Below are 21,283 nucleotides of genomic sequence, written 5' to 3'. Positions count from 1 at the left end.
GAAACCTGGTCAAAGAACTGAAGGCAAAGGAAGAACGCTGGAACATTGGCCATAGGAGCGAACACAGATAACCCGGCAACAGAAACTAACGGAATAGAACTCAATAGACCGGGGATAATGAGTGAGAGCCAGCAAAACAGGTGAAACTGACGAGGCAGACTGCGCAGTGAGTGAAGCAGCCTGAAACAAGATAGAAAGTGAGGAAACCAAAAACCAGAAACAGGAAGTGTCTAAAAAAAACAGAACTAAACCAAACCCTGAGTGTAGGAGTTACAGCTCATTCACAATTTTATGTCTAGCTGACAGGTTTGGAGTGAATTGGGTTTCATCTGATTTCATAGACAATCAGAGCTGTGTATCTGTTTTAATCTTATCAACTTAATGTTTTCAACATAGTTTTCATCAACTACATTTTATTAGGTGACACATGCTGCCTGACAAAAACAGTTTATATTTTTGTCATCTAATAAAAATTAGACTAGAATATCCTCACATGGGACAATGACCAATCGAAACTCAAGATCATATGGTCTTACACAATGATCAAATCAAATCTGTGTGCATTTACAAACATTAATACCATATAATATTAGGTTGATAAATTGTAATTGAGTCTTTAAAAATTGCATAAACTCTTATCCTCTATATTTTAGTCGACAATATCTGTAACAGATTTAAAATCTTAATGTTTTTTTATTTGACTAAAACTAGACGACAACAGTAATAGTCCTGATGACTAAGTTTTGACTAAAACCTTGTGAATATCTTTGGCGTGAACTGAGGACAGATTATTAACATGAACACCATGTCCTCTGAGTAGGATTTAAACCAACCTAGTGCTGTTACTTTAATCCCAATAACACTTTCTATCATTGCAGCAATGAATCTTGATTAACTGTATCAAAGACTGTACTGAGATCTAAGAAGACCAGAACTGTGAGCAATGAGTCCTTTGTATGGGGAGATCATTGATTACTTTGACTAAAGCAGTCTTTGTTATATGATGGACTGTAAAACCAAAGCTGTGGGTAGGGACGTTATTGACATTGCTCTCTATTAAATTATAATATATCTCTGAGCTAAGTAGTGATGGTAATCAGTGATGTGTTGGGCTAAAAATATTCAGATTTATAAAACCATAAGTACAGTACAGTGTGCATGCACAGACGCATGCGCCACACCTACACAGTACACACACAATCATAAACGGTCAATGAATAAGGAAGTGATGCCATGTCACGGAATTTGTTTGATCTGCTTACAGATACATGTTGAATATAGCTTATTTTGATGTTGTTTCCTCACTATAAAAATTGTTTCTATGAATAAATTTGTAACATGACCTTTTCCTATTTCTGAGTACCTTCAGGATTTCACGACCACTTTCTGTGATTGCTATGGCCTAAAACGCCTGAGTTTGCAGCAGCTTTTCCCAAATATTGTTTCAAAAGTTGTGACTAAGGCTACTTGTGTTTTAATATTATGGCTTTATTATTTTCTATAACTTTGCTCAGACTGGTCAATTATTTTATTTTTTTTTAAACCCCCAGATTGCTTTCAATTCTTTCATATCAATACAGAAAAGAGCAGATTCACAACAATTTACCAAGATATGAACAATTTCCATCACAGTGTAAAGGTCTAGTGCAGACAGACCTTCAGTGTTAACAGAGTGTCAGTGTTTGTGTAAGTTTAAAGAAAAATATTCCCCCCAAAAAATAGTAGTTCTCCTGTAAGAATCTTCTCAATGAAGGAGTATTTGTTACTTTTGCTAAATACAATATAATGCTGTAAAATGTGTTCTGATTTGTAAATTTGTAAGTGGAAATGCCACCAGGGGCGCAAAAACCAACAATAATGGCCCACTGCTATCATAAACCGTACCTGTAGTGAATTGCTCCATCAGAGGTTTTGTTAGGTTATATTTTTTAAAAGTCGTTCTATAGCAGCAGGGGATAAATTAATACTTCCATTTGTGCAACACGTTTGCAGTTACGTTGCTTGGAAGAGTCATATTGGCTGGTGTGACACAGTTTGTAACCAGACTAAATGATGATTTCGATCGCTCCGGGGGACTCAATTTGGCCGAAAAAAAATCAGCATTTTACCTCTGCATACCAGAATTCATTTTCTGCATCTTTGTCGCACTAAACTAAACACTTAATGCTCATGTCCAAGCACAGCCAATCCAGTGTTAAATGATGTAGAATTAGGCTGGGATCTGACCAGCCAGTCCCAGTGGTTGACAGTGGTCGCCGGCTTCAGTTGCTGATGGTGACTTACACAAAGTGGACCTACTTTAGTCACGTCGACAGGGACCAGCTTTCTCCTCTAACAGTGCTGTAAACTAGTATCTCTGGGTGAGGTAAACATGCTACTGCAAAGTAGCAGCAATACTGTGAGTAGATTAGCCTCATTCATGATACAGAGTGGGACCAAGACCACACACATTAAATCAGCAATATAAAAGATAGAGGGTTACATCATATGGGAGATGTTTTTAAATTGCACTACAATATATATAGTTATATCTCACATCATTATTTAACAGGATGGATTTGATAATTGTCCTGCTAGTTACCATGGATGTGATGGTTGCTATGCCTGTGCATAGGTAGTCCTGGGCAAGATGACTATTTTTCCAAATATTCTGCACAAGTGTATTCATGTCTTTATTTAGAGAATAGCATTTTATTATTATTATTTGCTATTATTATATCGACTGACGGTCTGCAGGATCTTGAGAACATAGACTTTGATGAAGGACACAAAGATTCTGTGGTTGTTCAGTTCAACCTCTCAAACCCCATGAGCAAAATTATGTTTTAAAGAAATTAGACATCTCATCTGTAGATCTGTAATATGTGGGGATGTAAACAGGATCAAAGGGGACACCTTACCTGAAAAAAGTAAATCAACAGGGTGTGGTTTGTATGTTCTGCTCATTGACACTAGGAGTGTGACGATATCTCAATACGGCAATATATTGCGATTTTTTTTGCACAATTGATCAATCGCTATGCTCGATTTTTATTTTTTTCAAAACCTTTTCTGCTTTTTCACTAAAATGTGCAGGTAGGTCTTCACAGAAATTTTTTCACTGTTTGTTGAAGGAACCAATATATTGTTTACAGGAATATTGCACTGTAATGGTGTCACTGGTAAGAAAGACCCCATTTTTTGTTTACAGAAAGCACTATTGGAGATACCTATTCATTTACATTGGTATGTTGACACTTATTTAGAGAAATGTTGCACTAAAATAGTGTCACTTTTTCAATTTATTGTCTTTCAGAGATATAAAATAAAATAAGTATTTTTTCACTGAATCTTTTTTTTTGTTTGTTTTGTTGTTATGTCATAGATAACCGTAGATTGATTTCTGACCAAGATATCGATAATCACAGTATCGTCATTTCGTGAAACAATAGTTATCTTTTTATTGCATATTGTATCATAACGTGAGGTACCCAGAGGTTCCCACCTCTAAATGAAACATCTAATAGTGACACTAAAGTCTGGCATCTTTTTCAGTTATGTCATGAAGATTGTAAGTAAAATTTGTATTTGGGTAGTACAACAGGCAATTTTAAAATATTCAAACATCCTTTGTCAAAGTCACATGTGTGGTGTTTCAACTAATCAAACCATTTGGAAATCAGTGGAGAATTCAGTGTTTAATTATACTTTGAGATTGTAGAGTACCTCTTACCTACCTCCGTAGGTGCCCATGCACTGCCCTCCTAGGGCACTGTACCAAGATGGCGACGTTTAGGGGACGTCCCTCCACAGCCAATGAGGCGTTTATTGTTTATGTCTATGGCTGCTATAGGCCATCCGTTTGTCCAAGGTGTGTCCTTCAAAGCTCGCCCAGCAAAGGCAAATAGCAGCTTCCCATTGGTTAGGTCCCCACTTTTCCTCTGACGTACAAAAGTAAAATATTTTGATTGGCTATAATAAATGTCAGTCAAAGTAAAAATCGAAGCCAGTTGGACAGTATAGCCGTCTATCAACCTCCTATTGTGTGTGGATTGGTGCAGCCAGGCGGGCGGACTCTTCCATGGGCTCGGTCTCGGTGGCCCACGGAGAGCGAATGTCGTCATGAGCGGTGGGTAGGAATTAAAACATTGGTGTTTATATTACATTCTGCTTCGCCAAACTTCATATTTGTGTTAAGCTGTAAGACTCTGTGCATTATGCGGAATACATGAATGTGTTTTTTGAGTCCCTGGTTGGTGTGTGAATCAAAATGAGCTGTGTACCTCCGGAGAAGGGCTGCCTTTTTCTGTAACGTTATCAAAGAGAGCTGCGCTACAGTTGACCATCATGCTAGTGGAAGCTACTTGCAGCTTTTAAATTCTGGGGTTTGAATTTCTGTCTCCAAACTATCCGATACAAAACTCGGAAACATCGAAACGGTGCACGTACATTTAATTTGTGGTGGTTTGTCAGCAATGAATAAGCTGCACAGGAAACGGCTCATGCTATCTGCTAGCCACTCACTGTACCTCGGTATGTGTGCTGGTGGTTAGCTAGCCTGGTAACCTAAACTGGTTGGTGAGAGCGATCAATTAGTTGATTGGCGCAGTATCGCGATGCCAAACCGTTCATATTAAATGTATGTTATGTGAATGGCTTTAAATCATGTGAGGGTTATTTTGGAGAGGTTATAACGCAGGGCTAGTGTTTATTTTTGTGAGTTTGGGCTCAGCAATCAATGAGTTTCTGTTAGTGCTGCTCATTAAAAGACAGCAATAGATTAAGTTTATTATCAGTCAAACATTGGGTTATCACCATGTCAATCAGGTCTCGTGCAGGCTTGTATCACTTTGTGGTGATTTGACAAATACCGAAGTACTCGTGATAATCACGTGTTTTACCGTGTACAGAAGTACTGGCTGCAAATAAACACCCAAAGCTTTGACATGCTGGACCCATTGCCTGCTAACATTGTTTTTTAAGGAGAGCTCAGAGTCTGAGCTGCAGTGGGGGAGTGCAACTGTTTTGGTGTCATTAGATCAGTGATAACTAAACTTTTCCCAGTCCCGTACTCCTTCAGACATTTAACCTGAAGCCATGTACCCCCTACTCCTGCACACTTAAAAACATAAGTGTCCTCCACAATGTAGCTCAACAGTGAAATTTGTCTCTGATTATTACCTATTCTGTTGAGGAATAATATATAATAAAATAATAATCTGTAAGCACACAAGAAAGCATCTTATTTAGAACTATTACTTGATTTATTTAACTAGCTTACTGAAGCATGGGGTTGAGAAGATGCAATGTTTGTGTGAAAGAAAGATTAAAGCCAAAGTCTTGTTCTGTATTTTGTTTTCATGTTTGTCAAAGCCGAAAATCCACTTGCATACAAGTACGTGATGGCAAAGGGCATCAATGTCTTGATGGAACGTTTGGCTAAAGCAAAGCGATTTAGCTTTTGTCATATTTGTGCTTTTTTGATGAGATTGTTTCTTTGTCACTATGGGTAGTCTTACAGAGGCCAATGTGTAATTTGTGGCAATGCGTGGAGGCTCCAGACTGCTGGAAACTATATTATAGTTTCCAATTTTTACATTTTTATTCACGTACCCCCTTTGACAATTTGCGTACCCCACTTTGGGAACCTAGGCTTTAGATTTTAGCTGCACACTTGCATCACTGAGGATGGAGGGTTAAGTTATAATCAGTGAAGTTAATTGCTGTACCACACTGATCACCAATCCAAACTGGTATTTTCACTATTGTAGCAGCCAGGAGATTGTTGGTTTAACCATTAGATCTCCTCATGTTATATTAACTTGATATTTCATACGCTATGATGGCCTTCCTAAGCATTTTTTTAGCTGGTGAAAATATTTCTGCTTGTTCTGTAGTCAATTTTTTGGGCATGTGCAGTCAGGCTTTTTATTAACTCTGTAATCTGTATAAATTCTTCTGTCAGACTCATTCCAGATCACCTGCTTCCCATATTTTAGTGCTTTTTCCATACAGCTGTTGTGTTGGAGTAGTGTCCAATTATCTGTTTGACAGGTATTCAGCTCAAGTTAAAACGACTTCAAACCGCTGTTGTTCCAGAAATCAAAGTGGCAAATGGAACACAACACGTATTGTACTACATTGTTACACATTAATATCTTGAAAAGTTGAATGTAGAAGGCCAAAATATGCTAATAAACTGAAGTAAATGTCAATAACCTGAATACTAGTTCTCAAGATAAACCTCAGTTTTTTACTGCATCAAGCTGTGCACATTTCCTTTAAAAAAAAAAATGGCTGGTGAAGGAGTCACACTTGTTTATTTCAGTTCCTCTGTGAGCGTTTTCATCCTGAGACAGCAGTGCCGTGCTTTCTTAAAATATTTCTTTTATGTAGTGGATTCTCTCTGCTTTTCTCTCTAAGTATTTTTGACAGCAGAACTGTAGTGCAGCTGTTTTTTTTTTTTCGAGAAGCCATTTGTTCCTAAATGGTTTGGTTGCTTGTTTTGCAAGGAAGAATATGTGCTATTCAAGGGCCAAAACTTCCATTGCCTATCAACTGACCTTTGAGCTCTTGAGGAGCTATTTGTGAGTAATGTAATTCATTTCTGTTAAAATGAAGATGAATACTGCATTTGTAAGTAATGGTTTCTGTAAAGAAAAAATTGTTGCAATTTAATTATTTTAATAACATAAAGTTGAAAAAAGAAAATTATTTTTACAAGATTTGATAAGTCCGTTCAGAGAATTGTAGTCTTTTGATGGCACAAACAAATGCTCTGCATTTATGAATTTTTAATTGCCTTATTTTAAATCCCTACAATATTGCTGCAAATAAAATGGCTAATCAACACCTAACATCATTGTTGTGGAATAATATGTTGCCCAATGTTTATAATTCCTTTCCAGTAATCCAATTGCCAATTCTCCCTCTTAAAAATCTAGCTATCTCTTTGGTCTTTATCACAACCTTAAGTGATCCAAATGTATCAGGACTTTTAAATAAAGGCAAAAATATTTCCCTTGTTAGTTTGACACACAAACTGTGTGTGATGGCATGGTTCTGTTAGTGGCGTGTGTGCGTATCTACCATGCAGTAAATATGACTCCCGGTGGTGTCAGAGTGTAATAAAACGCAGTCAAGTAAAGGGGAATTACCATGACATAAAGTTTAAATACATTTTTTTTTCGGTGGGGGGGGGGGGTTGTGGTTGTTTGACTTTTAAGACTTTGTGTTTTAGTCATATCATGATTACTAATTATTATATGTCACATGTTAGGTTTTAGCTGCCATGATTGTGCCAGCAGACTGTCTTGACCTTGTGTGTGCGCGCGCATAAAGATTAAATTTAGTTTAACTTTTTACAGAGTTAAGCCAAAGTTTGTAATTGACTGTGTAAAACTAACTTGGATGCATGTTCATACATTCTTGAAAATTAGCTAATAAAATGATGATGAAAATAGTCCTATTGATTTAAAAATAATGAATAATTCTTGCCACGTATCCCTTGCAATGTGCTGTCTTACCCCTATTGGTATGTGTTCCCTTATTGAGGATCATTGTGTTGGAAATTCCTTTGTCCCTTAAGTTAGACGTGGCAGGCGGGCTGACCCACACTCTGCTCTGTGTTTACCAGAACAACAGGACAGTATGGCCACCACTGTTGCCGTCAGTCCCAGTGAATACCTTCAGCCTTCCACCGCTTCTGTACAAGTGAGTAACACACAGATGTCTCTTCCATCTGATTTACTGTTAAACTGTCCTTAATTCATCATCTCTGTAGGCACCTCTCTCTTTCTTTGAAATTGTTTTAAGTGATTCTAATTTAAATCAATCAACGTTTTATTCATACATTTGACAGCACGGCAGCAAGCCAACATATTTGAGATATTTCTCATTTCATTCTTTCACATCAGCTATCTGCTGGAATAAAAGCCTGAGGTAATTTCAGTCTAAAACTCACAACTGCCTTTTTAAATCCTGATGAAGCACCAGCAGCTTGAGAAATCTCTTTTCCACAAAAATAATATCTGCTGAAAACAGATTGCCAAAATAACAATATAGTCTATCAGGGTTGGGGTCAATTACATTTTTCAATTATCCATGTTCAATTACAATTCAATTATGAGAACAGTTAGCGGCATTTTTTTTATTTACAATTTTTTTTTATCCTCAGAATTTCAATTAATCACAATTACTGAGCCTGAAATAAATAACCTAATAAAAGTTAACCTTCCTCTTGTGTTAGCTTTCTGTTAGCATCTCTAATGATAACGGGTCCTAAATCAGCTGTAAAAAAAAACTAAACACAAATACCTATCATCTAATTTCCTATCTATTGGTTACCTCTTTAGGCTTCCTAATCAATGAAAATATATATTTTTGGTAAAATGGTAAATGCGGCAAAGGTTGACATGAAATATATTTTAATAATTCTTAACATATGTGTAGAACTGTGCATAGAACTGTAACATGGTTCACCAGTTTTGTGTTAAATTATATTTGACAATTTTGACAGAATTTTAATGACAATTGCAAAGTCAATTATCTGAACTAAATTTCTATTTAACTATGATTACAACTGCAACAGATTTTTAAAATGACAAATAATTGTAATTAATTATCAATTATGCAATTACAATTATAATTGACCCCAACCCTATCTATGACTATGTATTTTTATTTTAAAGCATATTTTGTGTTAAGAAGATAGTTGTAGGAGTCCATCCACTCATGTGGTAACACCGCCTTTCTTTTCTTAAATGGGCCATGTATTCTGAGAAGAGCATGAAAGCACAAAGACTGGTATTTGGAGATGGATTACTGAGTGAGAACCCAGACCTGCCCACGCTGTCCACTGTGTTGATATTTTGCTGCTGTTCGTTAATAAAAGTGCCTGTGTGGCATTTTGCAGCTCTTATTTTGACCCTGAATTCTCTTTCTGGGAAGACTTTGTTGAGGGAAAATTATCACCATTTATATTGTATATGTTGCCATTTTGAAAAAAAATATTGAGATATGACTTTTGCTCTATGTCGTTCAGCCTTAATCTGTATTGTCCATGGTCTTATCACACATTAGAACCCTTGTTAATCGTCTTGAACATACAGTTGTACCATACAACCTTAAAAGTTTTATAGATTTTTTTAAAGATAGTTTCTCTACTATCGCTCTACCTATCTATCTCTCCAGATGTGGGTAAGAATACAATGTTTGAAGTCTTGTAGTGTTTCGTGCCTCTGTTTTCACTTCTCGTGTTCACTTAGTGATGTAATTAATTGCGATGCTCAGAGGGGTTTCAATACAGTTTTTCCCCACAGGACACCCAGCCCTCTCCTCTGGCACTCTTGGCTGCTACCTGCAGTAAAATTGGCCCCCCGGCAGCTCAGGCCCCTGTTACTGCTCCTCCTGCTCAGCCACAGCCCCGCAGGCTTCTGCCCATAAAACCGGCTCCTATTGCACCCGCTCCTCCAAAAAACCTGGGTTTCCTCTCAGCAAAGGGCAATGTGATCCAGCTTCCTGCTGGCCTGGGCTCAACGGTCCCCGGCAGCCCCATCGTTCTAACCATCCAGCAGAGTCCAGGCAGGACTAACACCCCAGCCCCTGCCAACATCCAGTACCAGGTGGTGCCGCAGATCCAGGGTACTCAGACTATTCAGATGATGCCACAGGGCGGTCAGATCCAGCTCATACCAGGCACTAACCAGGCCATCATCACTACACCCATGACTGTACCGGCCCCAGCTGTAGCCACCGCACCAGTTACACCACAAAAGGCTCTCACCATGAAGCCCTCTCTCCAACTTCATAAACCAAACAATACATCTGCAAACATGGTGCAGCTGCCTAGTGGGCTCACGCTGCCTCTCAATGTGGCGACGGGAGAGGTGGGCGGGGCTCAGATAATCACAGAGACGGCGGCAGCCCTTCCTTCTACAGGCAAGGTTCAACGAGGGAGGAAGAAGAAAATGGTTTTGACAACAGATCCACCACCTCTACCCCCTGCACAGACGGAATCTCCAACCCCTGAGCAGATGGAGACCATCCTAATAGAGGCGGGTGACAACATCATACAGGTAAGCCCTTACTGTTTACTGATGTTTATGCACCAGGACAAACGATATACTAGCATGTTATTTGTTCTAGCTTATAATATAAATACAATAGACATCTTTTAACTTTTTTTCAGTGATCTGTGGACATGATTCATGTGTGTTCACATTCACCCCGCCCCCACCATGCGATACTAAGACATCATGTTTTAATATTGTGGAAACTGTCCCACCCCTACTTTAAAATCATTGATATCAACTTTTAGCCGTCAAATATGTGTAGTATACCTTTTTATCTGGGCCACTGGGCCGCCAGGGCTACTCTTTGTATTTCCAGTCCCAGTATTAATCGAGTCTCTGGTGAAATAGAATTTCAATTCAACGTTAAACTCCTTAGTTACATCATACCATCTAGTTATGATGTTATTACTATAGAGACCAGGAAGACTAAAGTGGATTAATTTATATTATGTCTACTGAAAAACAAGAAATCCGACTTTAAAAATGCTGGTCGGCACAGCATTAGGATGCTTCTATCAGCCATCTTACTACAGATTTGCGCATGCCTTCCAGCTATACATTGTTCAGAACAATCAGATGCCTTTAACCTTTTAAAACCAGTTAGAGTTACGTGAGTGGAGCACATTTTTAAGTATTCACTCAATCATAGTTTGTCAAACATTTCAACTTCCACAAGCCTGCGATTATAGTTTTACATGTATCAGTTTCTCAGCTGAGTTGTAATGTGGGTTGACTATCCCTTTAAGTGCATTGTTCTCCATCAACTGAAAACGCACTGCTCATTTCCACAAGGCTCAGGTTGTTGAGGTGACATATGTCACCTGATAGAAGACATTTCTCACCTGAGTTCTTGGCCAAATAATACTAGGTCTTGGTCTTTTCCAATTAAGAACAAGAGATCATCTGTCCTCATGTTTGTGGAAGTTTCATCAGTCACGCCTCCTTTTACAATCTGAGGTCTGGATGCACTTTCACATGTTAACCTTCTAAATGTCTGTTTAATTGCAGGCGGGGAACAATCTGCTGATAGTGCAGAGTCCTGGTCAGCAAGCTGTGGTTCAACAGGTCCAGTTGGTTCCCCCAAAGGCAGAGTCTCAGATGGTTCAGATCCCCCAGCAGGCTTTGAAAGTTGTGCAGGCTGCTTCTGCCACGTTGCCTCCTGTTCCTCAGCGACAGCCTGCTTCCTCAACTCTTCAGGTCACTCCAACAGATCCATCACCAACACAGGTATACCTTTGCCCTCTGATAGCTGTACGCCACAATGATGAAGTATGACAGGAACTGTTAAAAGGTTTATGTCATTCTCACTTGGGTTGTTGTTACAAATGAGCACTGTCATAGTTTATATGAGTTGGAACTGACTTTTCTACTAGCCAATCATACACACTATGACAATTCAGAGTTTGGACGTTAAACATAATTTTGACTTTGTTTGGTTTTAGCTTCTCTTTAAAACCGCTTCAGGGGAGTGGCAGACGGTTCAGATCGAGGAGTCTCTCCCTACGACGAGGCCTCCAACTCCGATTACCACAGTCACTACCACCCCGCCACCTCTCTCTGCCAATAAAAAGACCCTCGCGGGTGGGCGAAAGGAGCGGACGCTAGCAAAAATTGCCCCAGCAGGTGGAATGATGACATTAAATCCATCACAGCTTGCCACAGCAACCCAAGCAGTGCAGACCATCAGTATTAATGGGGTCCAAGTTCATGGAGTTCCTGTTACCATCACTAATGCAGGGGGTAAGTGCCCATTAAGCTTGAAACCAAGGATTTGTTGAACAGTCGTTTTGTTTTAATGTAAAAACGGTTTCCCATTTTCCTACTGGTCCGTTGTGTTTTGTTTAATTGTTGATGGCCCTGTATGTGATTCAGCATTTTAACAAAAAGTTAGTGTGTTGGGGGGAAATTAAGGGCAGAAATATATAGAATCTTAAATGAAAGGGTTTTTTATTTTCTGTCAGTCAATATAATCATAAATAGATGTTGAAACAGACGCCCCTAAATTATATTTTGTGTTTGTCACAAATGGAGCAGCTTTGTCATGCTCTAGAGCAGGAGGGAACCCACCTGTGTCTCTGACACTGTAACTGGCTATCTGTCTTTCAGGTCAGCAACATCTAACCGTGCAGACAATGCAGGGTGGAGGACTGCAGCTGGCAGCAGCTCAGGGCCAACCCGCCATCCAGGTAGATCAAGCTCTGACGCTGGAGCTGCCCGGGCAGCCTGGTGAGAAGAAACGACGGATGGCCTGCACCTGCCCCAACTGCAAAGATGCAGACAAGAGGTGAGCTCACCTACAAATAAACATCTGAGTTGCTTGAACTGAGAGGTTCCTTATTTCTTTTTACTCTAGCTGTTGCTCTTTGTAAACTGAAGTAGAGAAAAAGCTGCTTTGTTCTTGTACAAACCTGCCTCTCCTTTTAAAAGTGGAAAATTACAACATCAAAAAATTAATGCTAGCATAGCATCTCTTCTTCACTGCACGATATCTGCATGCCAACCAACCACTGGGTTACCAGCGCCCTCTGCTGGTTCAAACAAATATCTGCCCTAAATACAGTAAAATGACTGTTTTTTTTTTTTTTTGTAAGTCCAATTGTTAAGACAAAATACATTTTCAGTTGCACTTTTAAAAAGAAAAAGAACTATTATGCAGTTTTGTATTGTTTACTATAGAACCAGAATTTAAAAAATAAGCTTCTTCTTCATTTGTATTATTCCTTTATTTATTTCATTCAAGATTTACTTTTAGTTAAATTGCATTGTTTTGAATAGTTTATCAAGGGATTCTTTTGACAATGAAAAATTGTACAGTATTTTCCCCCAAAAAATAAAGGAATATTTTTCAGTCATTTATATACAGTCCCATTTTGTAAAATAAATCGTTAGAGAATCGTATCGTGAACCCAGTATCGTGAATCGAATCGTATCGGGAGTTGGGTGAATTGTTACATACCTATTGGTTAATGTAGCCGACTCTAATTGACAATGATATTAAAAAGATAACTAAAGAATTATTCACCAGCTGGTCACTGGACAAATTGAGGCATTTTCCCTTGTGTAAAAAATGTAAACATTTATACTACGGCTGGGTATCGCCAGGTGCCTCACGATTCAATACATCACAATAACAATATTATCACGTGATTCTGATTCTGCGATAACTGATATATGGTGGGAAATTTCATCCACGACACATTATGATATCTGTAATTCTGTAAGAAATTCTGAATTTATTGACTGCACTGGAATACATTTCACAGGAATTACAAAACATCAATCAAATTCACATGAATGAAAGTCAAGTAAAAGAAAGTGCATACTGCACAGTGGCTCTTCTCACTCACCGCAACACTCAGGAAAATCATTGGTCAGGAACACTACTCACTCACTACCATTTACAACACCAGAGTCCTGAGGAAAGGCACTCAGATCTCCACTGATCCCTCACACACTCTGTACCCTCACTATACTCTTAGGGCCCTATAAAATTATTTTCATTTTTTCCAAATTTCGTTTTATTTTTTCCCAAATTCCGTTTAATTTTTTTGCTTTAATTTTTTAAATTCTGTTTTTTTAGAAATATTTATCATTTTTTAAAGAAAATATAAGTTTTGAACTCTTGTGAGGAAACAAAACTTCATAATTAAACAAAAATGTATGTAAAAAATAAAGCCAGATGCAATTAAAGGGTAGATATGTTGAGGTGACACGGATTATTCTGACTGCTCCTTTTTAATTATTTATATGTCATATACAGATGTATGAGAACAGCATTAATGTTACCCAATTTCCTCTCAGGGATCAATGGTTTACTGGATCTGATCAGTTTAAATGATGAAGTTTTAATCAACTTGGTTTAAATTAACATAAGGCTGGAATACAAAGAACTAAAGGACAACACGGACTGAGTTATTCTTAGTTAGCCAGGCACAACAGTTCAAACACTGAGCAGGTGAAGATGATTGATGATTGATATTTTAATTATTTGTTTTAATTATAATTTATTATTATTATTTTTTTTTTAAATTATAATATAATTATAAATTATTTATTTTTCCATTTCCAATAGCCTACAGTACCTATAAGTTTGAAAGTGTCCTTATTTTGTGAGTTTCATAGCCCAAATTACTAAACAGCGCTATTTCCTGGAACAGCTGCGCAGTCTTTTTTTTTTTTTTTTTACTCCGCTGTAAGGCAGAGGGAGGCCACGCCCCCTCCCAAAGGCACGTTGCTCTTCTGCCTCCGTTCCCATTGCATGTTTTTACGTGTTTGCGCATGCGCAGTCAGGTCCCCAAGATGACAACCATTTACGTGCAAAGGCAGCGTAGAGAGCTGCCTTTGCATGTAACCGCGCTATGCTAAATGCTATACCTAAGTTCACAGTACATTAGTGAATAAGTGCCATGTGACCGCTGCTGCTGCGCTCACTAGCTAGTGGGCGGGATAACACTACTGTCAGGATGACAGCGCTAGAGACGATAGAGAAACTTTTTTTTGAGGAAAAGCTTTTAAAAGATGGGAGACCAACACCTGAGCTACCAGACCTTCAGCAATGGTAAGGTCAGAAAATGTTTAGTATTTTATACAGTGAATTGTACAAAAGGAAGGATTGGCTTTGTGGATGCTCCTCACTGAGGCTGTTCTGAGTTGTTTTTGTCATATTCTCCGTGTTTCTGTGTTTCCAACACAAACAACGGATGTGCTGTCGTGTCATGAGATATATCTTGTTGGGAGAGTATGGAGGCTATATCAAATAATTGTTTGTTTCTTTAATGGTGTTTTACTTTTTTTTTTTTTTTTTTTTTTTTTTTTACCTTGTCTGCACATGCTTTCGAAGGTTAACACTACAAGAAGTGCAATCTTTTGACAGCAATGCATATTTTATTATTGCAATTAAATACATTTATTTATTTCATTGCATAATTGTGACCGTCACCAGCCCTCCCTAGGGAAGGGTAAGAAATACTTTATTAAAGGGAGGATGTAAAAAAGAGAGGGCAGTGTTACACCAAGGTGAGGGGTTGGAGGGGGGTGGGGAAGTTAGCAGGGAAGAGGGATACAAGATAGGATATGGAATGGGTGAGGAATAGTTTTAAGTGATGCGATGTGAAATTGTGGTTGTGTATATTGTGTTTATTGTTGTGTTGTCAAGCCAGTTTGGTGACCAGTGTGTGGTTTAGGAATAATGGTGGTGGCTGTGAACAGAGGAAGAGGTGAGTGGAAATTCCATAAAACAGGTATTTGGGAACAACGTGTCTAAGGTTGAGCCCAGTATGAGTGTTATCCCACAGCCCAAGGCCAGTGCATCCATGACAAATGTATTTCCAAGTACCGCCACTGCAAAACCCAAGAGCCGCCCCCGGGCCCGAAGAAGCAGTCAGGCCAGCAGCAAGAGCAGGCAGCCTAAGGGCCCCCGGCGACCACCCCACGGCCAAGCAGTCCCCCGAACGCCCCCAAGATCCCAAGCCGAGAGGCAGCCATCGCCCCCCCATACACACCCGAGAAAGCCCCAAGGAGCCAAGGACCCAGCGCACCACGCCACCGATCCCACCCCCAACCCCCAGACCCCCCACCCCATCGACCTCCCCACCCCCCCACCCCACCCCCGCGCCTAACCCCCCGAGGGGAGGGCCCAGAGAACTCCCTGCCCGAGGCCCCAGCGGAGGAGCCGAAGCCCTCCGCACCTTAATGGTGTTTTACGATGTTGATTTTGTTAGATTGCTAGATGCTTGTTCATGTGGATCTTGTTGGGTTTTTTCTTTCTTATTATTATATATAAATTGATTTGAATTGAATTAACACTTGACAGCAGAAACATATGAAATTGTCATTGGTGGTCTCGATTTGCAACGTGCCTACCCAACCCTAGTGGTCATGGCACGTCACTGCCCTACACTGAGGACAAAGAGGGCCAGCTCCAGCTTCTTCCCCACCTCCATCTGCCTGTTAAATGGCTGATTGCAGTGCAAAATCTGTAGTTGAGGACTATAATTTTTTGGCCTATTTGTTTTTTTCTATTTATTAGGGAACTCATGAACGTCAGAATTTTAATGTGTGAATGGATATGTGCTGTGTGTTATTGTTTTTTCACTGGCGCTTTCTCTGTAAATTAAGTTCTTAACTGATAAATAAAGTTTATTTGATTCTTAGACACACAGTGTAAATTCAAAAATGCCTTGATTATGGGGGTTACTCCTGAAACAGTAAGACACACCCACTCAGACAGCACACATTGCTGCACAGCAAATTCTAAAGCTGAGATGTGTCAGACTCATTACATTCACAGACACACACAATCACGACGTGAAGCTCACACATTACCCTACATACACTAATACCCAGGTGCAAACAGCTCTGCTCTCCTACCGCCTCAGACACACCCATCGACAAAAAGTGCACGCACTTCCGCGCGCACACAGACAGACGGGAACACACACAATGTGTCTTTACATACACACATAGCTTGATCAATCCAATGATTAGTGCACACTCTTCTCTTTATAGAAGCACAGAGTCACAGACATTACCGTTGTTGAACGGAGTTCCGCGTTGAGGCTGTGAATCAATGCTCACTGAGGGCTGTGATTTGAGGAAACCCTCCTCCATCCTCTCAGCTTTTATTGGAGGGGCGGGGCCAACAGTGAAAGTTGATGACACTCGATGGTCATGATAATCTGTCTCAGCCGATAGCAAAATTTTATTGTAAAAGCCGGTGCTCAACCCTTAGAAGGCAGTAACTCTGACATTTTACAACTAAATATGCAAATTTAAAAAAATTTTACTAAAATGTTAAAAGATGGACGAGGATGAATCAACAGCACTACTTAATACCCAAATACATATGTAATCAGCAGAAAAAAGTGGGTTTGGGTTTTAGTTACTCTTAAAGAAGAATATTACATTTTTAAATGAACATGGGCTATTTTGAGAAAAAGTGACATGGCAAATGTTGACTGTGATGCTAGCTATTTACTGAATGTATTTGTGCTTCACAGGCCTGGTGACGTAGGCAAGAGGAAGCACATCTGTCATGTCCCTGGTTGTGAAAAGACCTTCAGGAAAACATCTTTGCTCAGAGCGCACGTGCGCTTACACACCGGAGAGCGACCGTTTGCTTGCAACTGGGTTTACTGTGGGAAACGTTTTACTCGCAGCGACGAGCTACAACGGCACGCGCGGACGCACACAGGTACTGTAAGCAATGACACACAACAATGCTAATGTACAGCTGCAACTTTCTAATGACTGACATGACATAATCCTGTTGTTAAAGAGTTCATTAGCCGTGTGATTTCATTCTTATGTCATATTATGACCTTGACAAAAAATTTCCGTGTCCCCTTTTGCAAGTTCACACCCAGAAAACAGATATGCAAACAGTATTTTACTTTGTGTTCATTATACTCTTTATCTTAACCTAAATAGTGTTTGCATTATCCCAAAATTTTGAGTGGAAGCTTTTTATTAACTGCAGTTTTTTTTGTAGGCTACATTTTTAACAAGTTCTTTATGAATTGTATGCTACATGTTTCTAAATAAACATTTAATTTAGGTATAAATAAATGCATCATTTAGTGCTGGGTGATATGGAAAAAATCATATATCACGATATGGACTATTTCATATCACGATAACTATATAGATCACGATATACCACAATAAAGTTTAAACTAGATTTATATTTCAGAAAGTAAATTAATGCAGTTGTTTAAGATTTTTTTTGTGTGTGTGTGTGTTGTTATAATTTAAACAAGAATAATAATTTAAACATTTTAAAAACTAATTTTTAATCAGTATTTTTTTTTTATTGTTATAAATTAGACTTTTCAGAAGACCCCATTTGAAATCCAGGCAACCGCACATTGGGTCATGAACCCAAGGTTAAAAAACACTGTATTACTGTATGTTTTTTAAGTGTGCAGGAGTAGGGGGTACATAGCTTCAGGGTAAATGAAGGGGTACGGGACTGTGAAACACTGACTTAATTTATGAATGGATTTAATAATTAAATTATGATAATACGACTAGATCTGTGGGCAGCTCGTATCACAATTCAGTCTTTGCTATAACATGTAAAATAATAAATAAAATGAAGGCGAGTATAACTTTTTCTATAATAATGTCTTGTACGTAGGCTGATCAAGCATAACACAGGATAACCAAACTAATTTCAATTCACTAATATTTTTGTTGTTAGTATAATCTTCCCATTGCAATATTACACTAGGCCATTTTTAGAATGTTTTACACTTAACAATGGCTAGCTGTAGACGGTGACCAAAGCACTGTAGCCGTTCCCACTCATTCAGTTCCGTTGCAGAGACGTTGTTAGTGGCATTATTTGTGGTGACACAGACCGTCAGACCTCTTGAACCCAAATTGTAACCAAATCACAGACGTACCCCTGTCTCTGTTTGTTGCAATTCTGGGCATTCAACTTCATCCAGTTGCATGTCTATCTTTCAGCACTCATGAGTTAAATAACTTAAAGCATGTCGCAAACCTGCAGGGTGGCGTCAAATAACGTAAAGCAGCATGAAGTCGTGAAACCACAAGATGGAGTTTCTTTGTGAAAAAGTTATTTTTATTCTTGTATTCATTGCATAGTGACAAGACAACCCTAATATAGTCATCGTACCCTATTTAATGAAATATTTGCTTTAATAAGTGATAAAATTAGGTTAGAAACGATAGAAGAGAAATAGCACGATAGACACTTTTCTATCGTCCCCACGACATGTATCATCATATCGTCCAGCATTAGCATCATTTTATCCACGACATTTAATCGGATGAAAGTTTTGTTTAAACTTACTGAAAATTTGATTTATTTACAGGTTGTACAGTCATACTCAAAGTATTGTGTTACAAGTCATCTTCGACAGGAGGATTTTAGTTGTATAGAAATAACATTTCTTACATTTCTATGATAAATAACTTGCAACAGTCGAGAACAAGTGACATAATGAATACATCTGACAAATGTGAATGTATTATTTATTTTTTTTACATTAAAGGCACACTGTAACTTTTGGCCACTAGGGGCTAGGGTGATTATTGGCAAGGATGTTGCAATATGAGACGTATCACAATACTTAGGTCACGATACAATATTATCATGATATTCTACACAGTTAATATCAAAATTAAACGTAAAGATGAAAAATGAAGTTGCTGTATATGTTCATCAGAAGATATTGATCATTCAGAGGACAAATTGAGTCAAAATGTTTTGCTTCAAAACATCCTATTTATTATTTGTTATTAGTGTTTTTGCACATTTTCACTGAAAAAAAGAAAATGCAGTTACGCACTGCCATCATAAAATATAGTGAAACAAGTTTCTTTTCACAGAAAGAAGTCTCAAAGTAACCATTACAACATAATGACAGCATTGTAACAACTGTAGGTGAGAACATTAAGGATAAATCACCCTGAGTTACTGACAATGCACAAAAATAAGAAAAAAATTATAATTTATCCTCTTGTGTCAGTTTAAACAGCACCCAAAAAATTATGTATATTGTGAAATGGATTTTTTTTCACTCCCCTACTAGGGGCGCTAGATCTGTAACTTTCACGTCAAGCGCCCCTAGTGGCCACAAGCGCTGCAACACTGTCACAAAAATCAACAGTCAGTCGGGCCAGCCTCCCGTGTCTTTTGGTTGTGTATACAGACAGTAGTTGACCTGTAACTTTGGGATAAGGATCGGTCGGGCTGGGGTGCAAAGCGGAGCTGGGCTCACGCTGCGGCTGGAGGAGCAGCTGTCGCCCTCCTCTCCCTGATGCCGGGGGGTCGGTGCTCGGCCCTCCTTGCCGCGTCGATTTTGCGCCCCCCACTATCTGGCCTTCTTCGGCCCCCTTTCGCCGGGGGTTCGGCATGGTGGCCTGGGTTGGGGCGGACAGGGGACCCGGCGGTGGCCGGGTCTTGGCGGCCTCCTCAGAAGCAGTTTTAAATGTTTTGCTTGTCTCGGCCATGACCAGGAATCAATCAGACGGAAAAATAGTAGCAAAAGCCTTAGCTTAGCTCCATGAGTACGTCAGGGCCTGCTGTCACGTGACTGCCATAAAGTCACGTGGCAGCAGGTCCGTCTCCTCCAAACTTAGTCGATATTTCAAGAGGGAATCCCCGCTTGGAGCATTGATACTGTCAAACACTGCATATTGGCCTGAGGAATCGTTTAAAATAACTTATATGGGTCAACTCTTTAGGTCAAAAAGTCCACGGTGTGCCTTTAACTAAATGTTATGTAGACTTCCCCGTTTTGTTTCTAATGATCTGTCATGTTTGACTGTTAACACTACGAGTACATAAGTTGAATTAAACACCTAAGGTAAATCTTAATTCATCTTAAGTATTATTAAATTACCTACAGTTTCAAGAGATAAAACTTTGAAATCGGTCAAAATTGACTGGAATAACATAATTTACTAACATAATTGTGATTCACAGAACCCAACTCAGGATTTCCCACAGAATTCACAATAAATGCGACATCAGAAGCACAACTCTTTAATTGCATGTGTCCTTTCTCCAACAGGAGACAAGCGCTTTGAGTGCAACCAATGTCAGAAACGCTTCATGAGGAGCGACCACTTGACGAAGCATTACAAGACTCACATAAACGCCAAGAACCTGTAAGCAGACTGGATGCTGTGTTTATACACCCACAAACTTTCAGAGACTAACTGAAGGGAGGGGCAGAGGAGAAGAGACTAAGAGAGTGTTTGTTTCATTCATCCCAAAACGGGAAACACTCCAGAAAAGAATCCCCTTTATTCCCTTTCACTCCTCTAGGACACTGTGTGTTGCGGTGTACAGATGAATCCTCCCTGGTGGACTTCTTCTGATCCAGATACCTTCATAATATTAGTTTATATTTGCTATGTGTCTTTTTCCTCTGCGCCAACTGAATCTGTAAGATTACAAAAGGAGTTGGGTTTTAGAGAACTTTCCATTACTTTCCCTGTACACTATATAAACGTCTGTGGAAGAAGAAAACATGTTGAAACCAACACCCACAATGTCTGTCTCATATCTCCTTTCATTAATACATATCCCCTAAACTGTGTTTTTATTAAACCATCACCTGTTCCAGGAATATTTTGGTAAGCACCAAAACAACTGAAATACAAGGACAACTTCTGAGTCATGTTTCGTAATGGCATTTTCTACAAAAAAAAATCTGCACTAAAAGTAGTTCACCCCTTTTTGAACTGTGCAACAT

General features: G+C 39.0%; 1 protein-coding gene across 3 annotated transcripts; it reads left to right on the top strand.

Annotated features, from left to right (window-relative positions):
- Positions 1-4,024: 4,024 nt before the first annotated feature.
- sp2 (sp2 transcription factor) lies at positions 4,025-21,071 on the top strand. 3 transcript variants are annotated; one of them, XM_028456138.1, is made up of 8 exons: positions 4,025-4,108; positions 7,616-7,692; positions 9,300-10,055; positions 11,061-11,279; positions 11,495-11,792; positions 12,159-12,336; positions 17,051-17,244; positions 20,597-21,071. In XM_028456138.1, exons 1-8 carry the CDS (start codon positions 4,102-4,104, stop codon positions 20,695-20,697), a joined length of 1,830 nt encoding a protein of 609 aa, XP_028311939.1. In that variant the 5' UTR covers positions 4,025-4,101; the 3' UTR covers positions 20,698-21,071. The 3 variants fall into 3 exon arrangements, with proteins under 3 accessions (XP_028311939.1, XP_028311933.1, XP_028311947.1); XM_028456132.1 differs by having other exon boundaries at positions 4,072-4,108; positions 7,568-7,692; XM_028456146.1 differs by lacking the exon at positions 4,025-4,108 and adding an exon at positions 4,128-4,179.
- The last annotated feature ends 212 nt before the right edge of the window (positions 21,072-21,283 follow it).

Source organism: Gouania willdenowi, chromosome 1, assembly GCF_900634775.1.
Source record: "Gouania willdenowi chromosome 1, fGouWil2.1, whole genome shotgun sequence".
In the NCBI taxonomy this organism is placed as follows: Eukaryota; Metazoa; Chordata; class Actinopteri; order Blenniiformes; family Gobiesocidae; genus Gouania; species Gouania willdenowi.
This window is presented reverse-complemented; position numbering and strand designations above follow the sequence as displayed.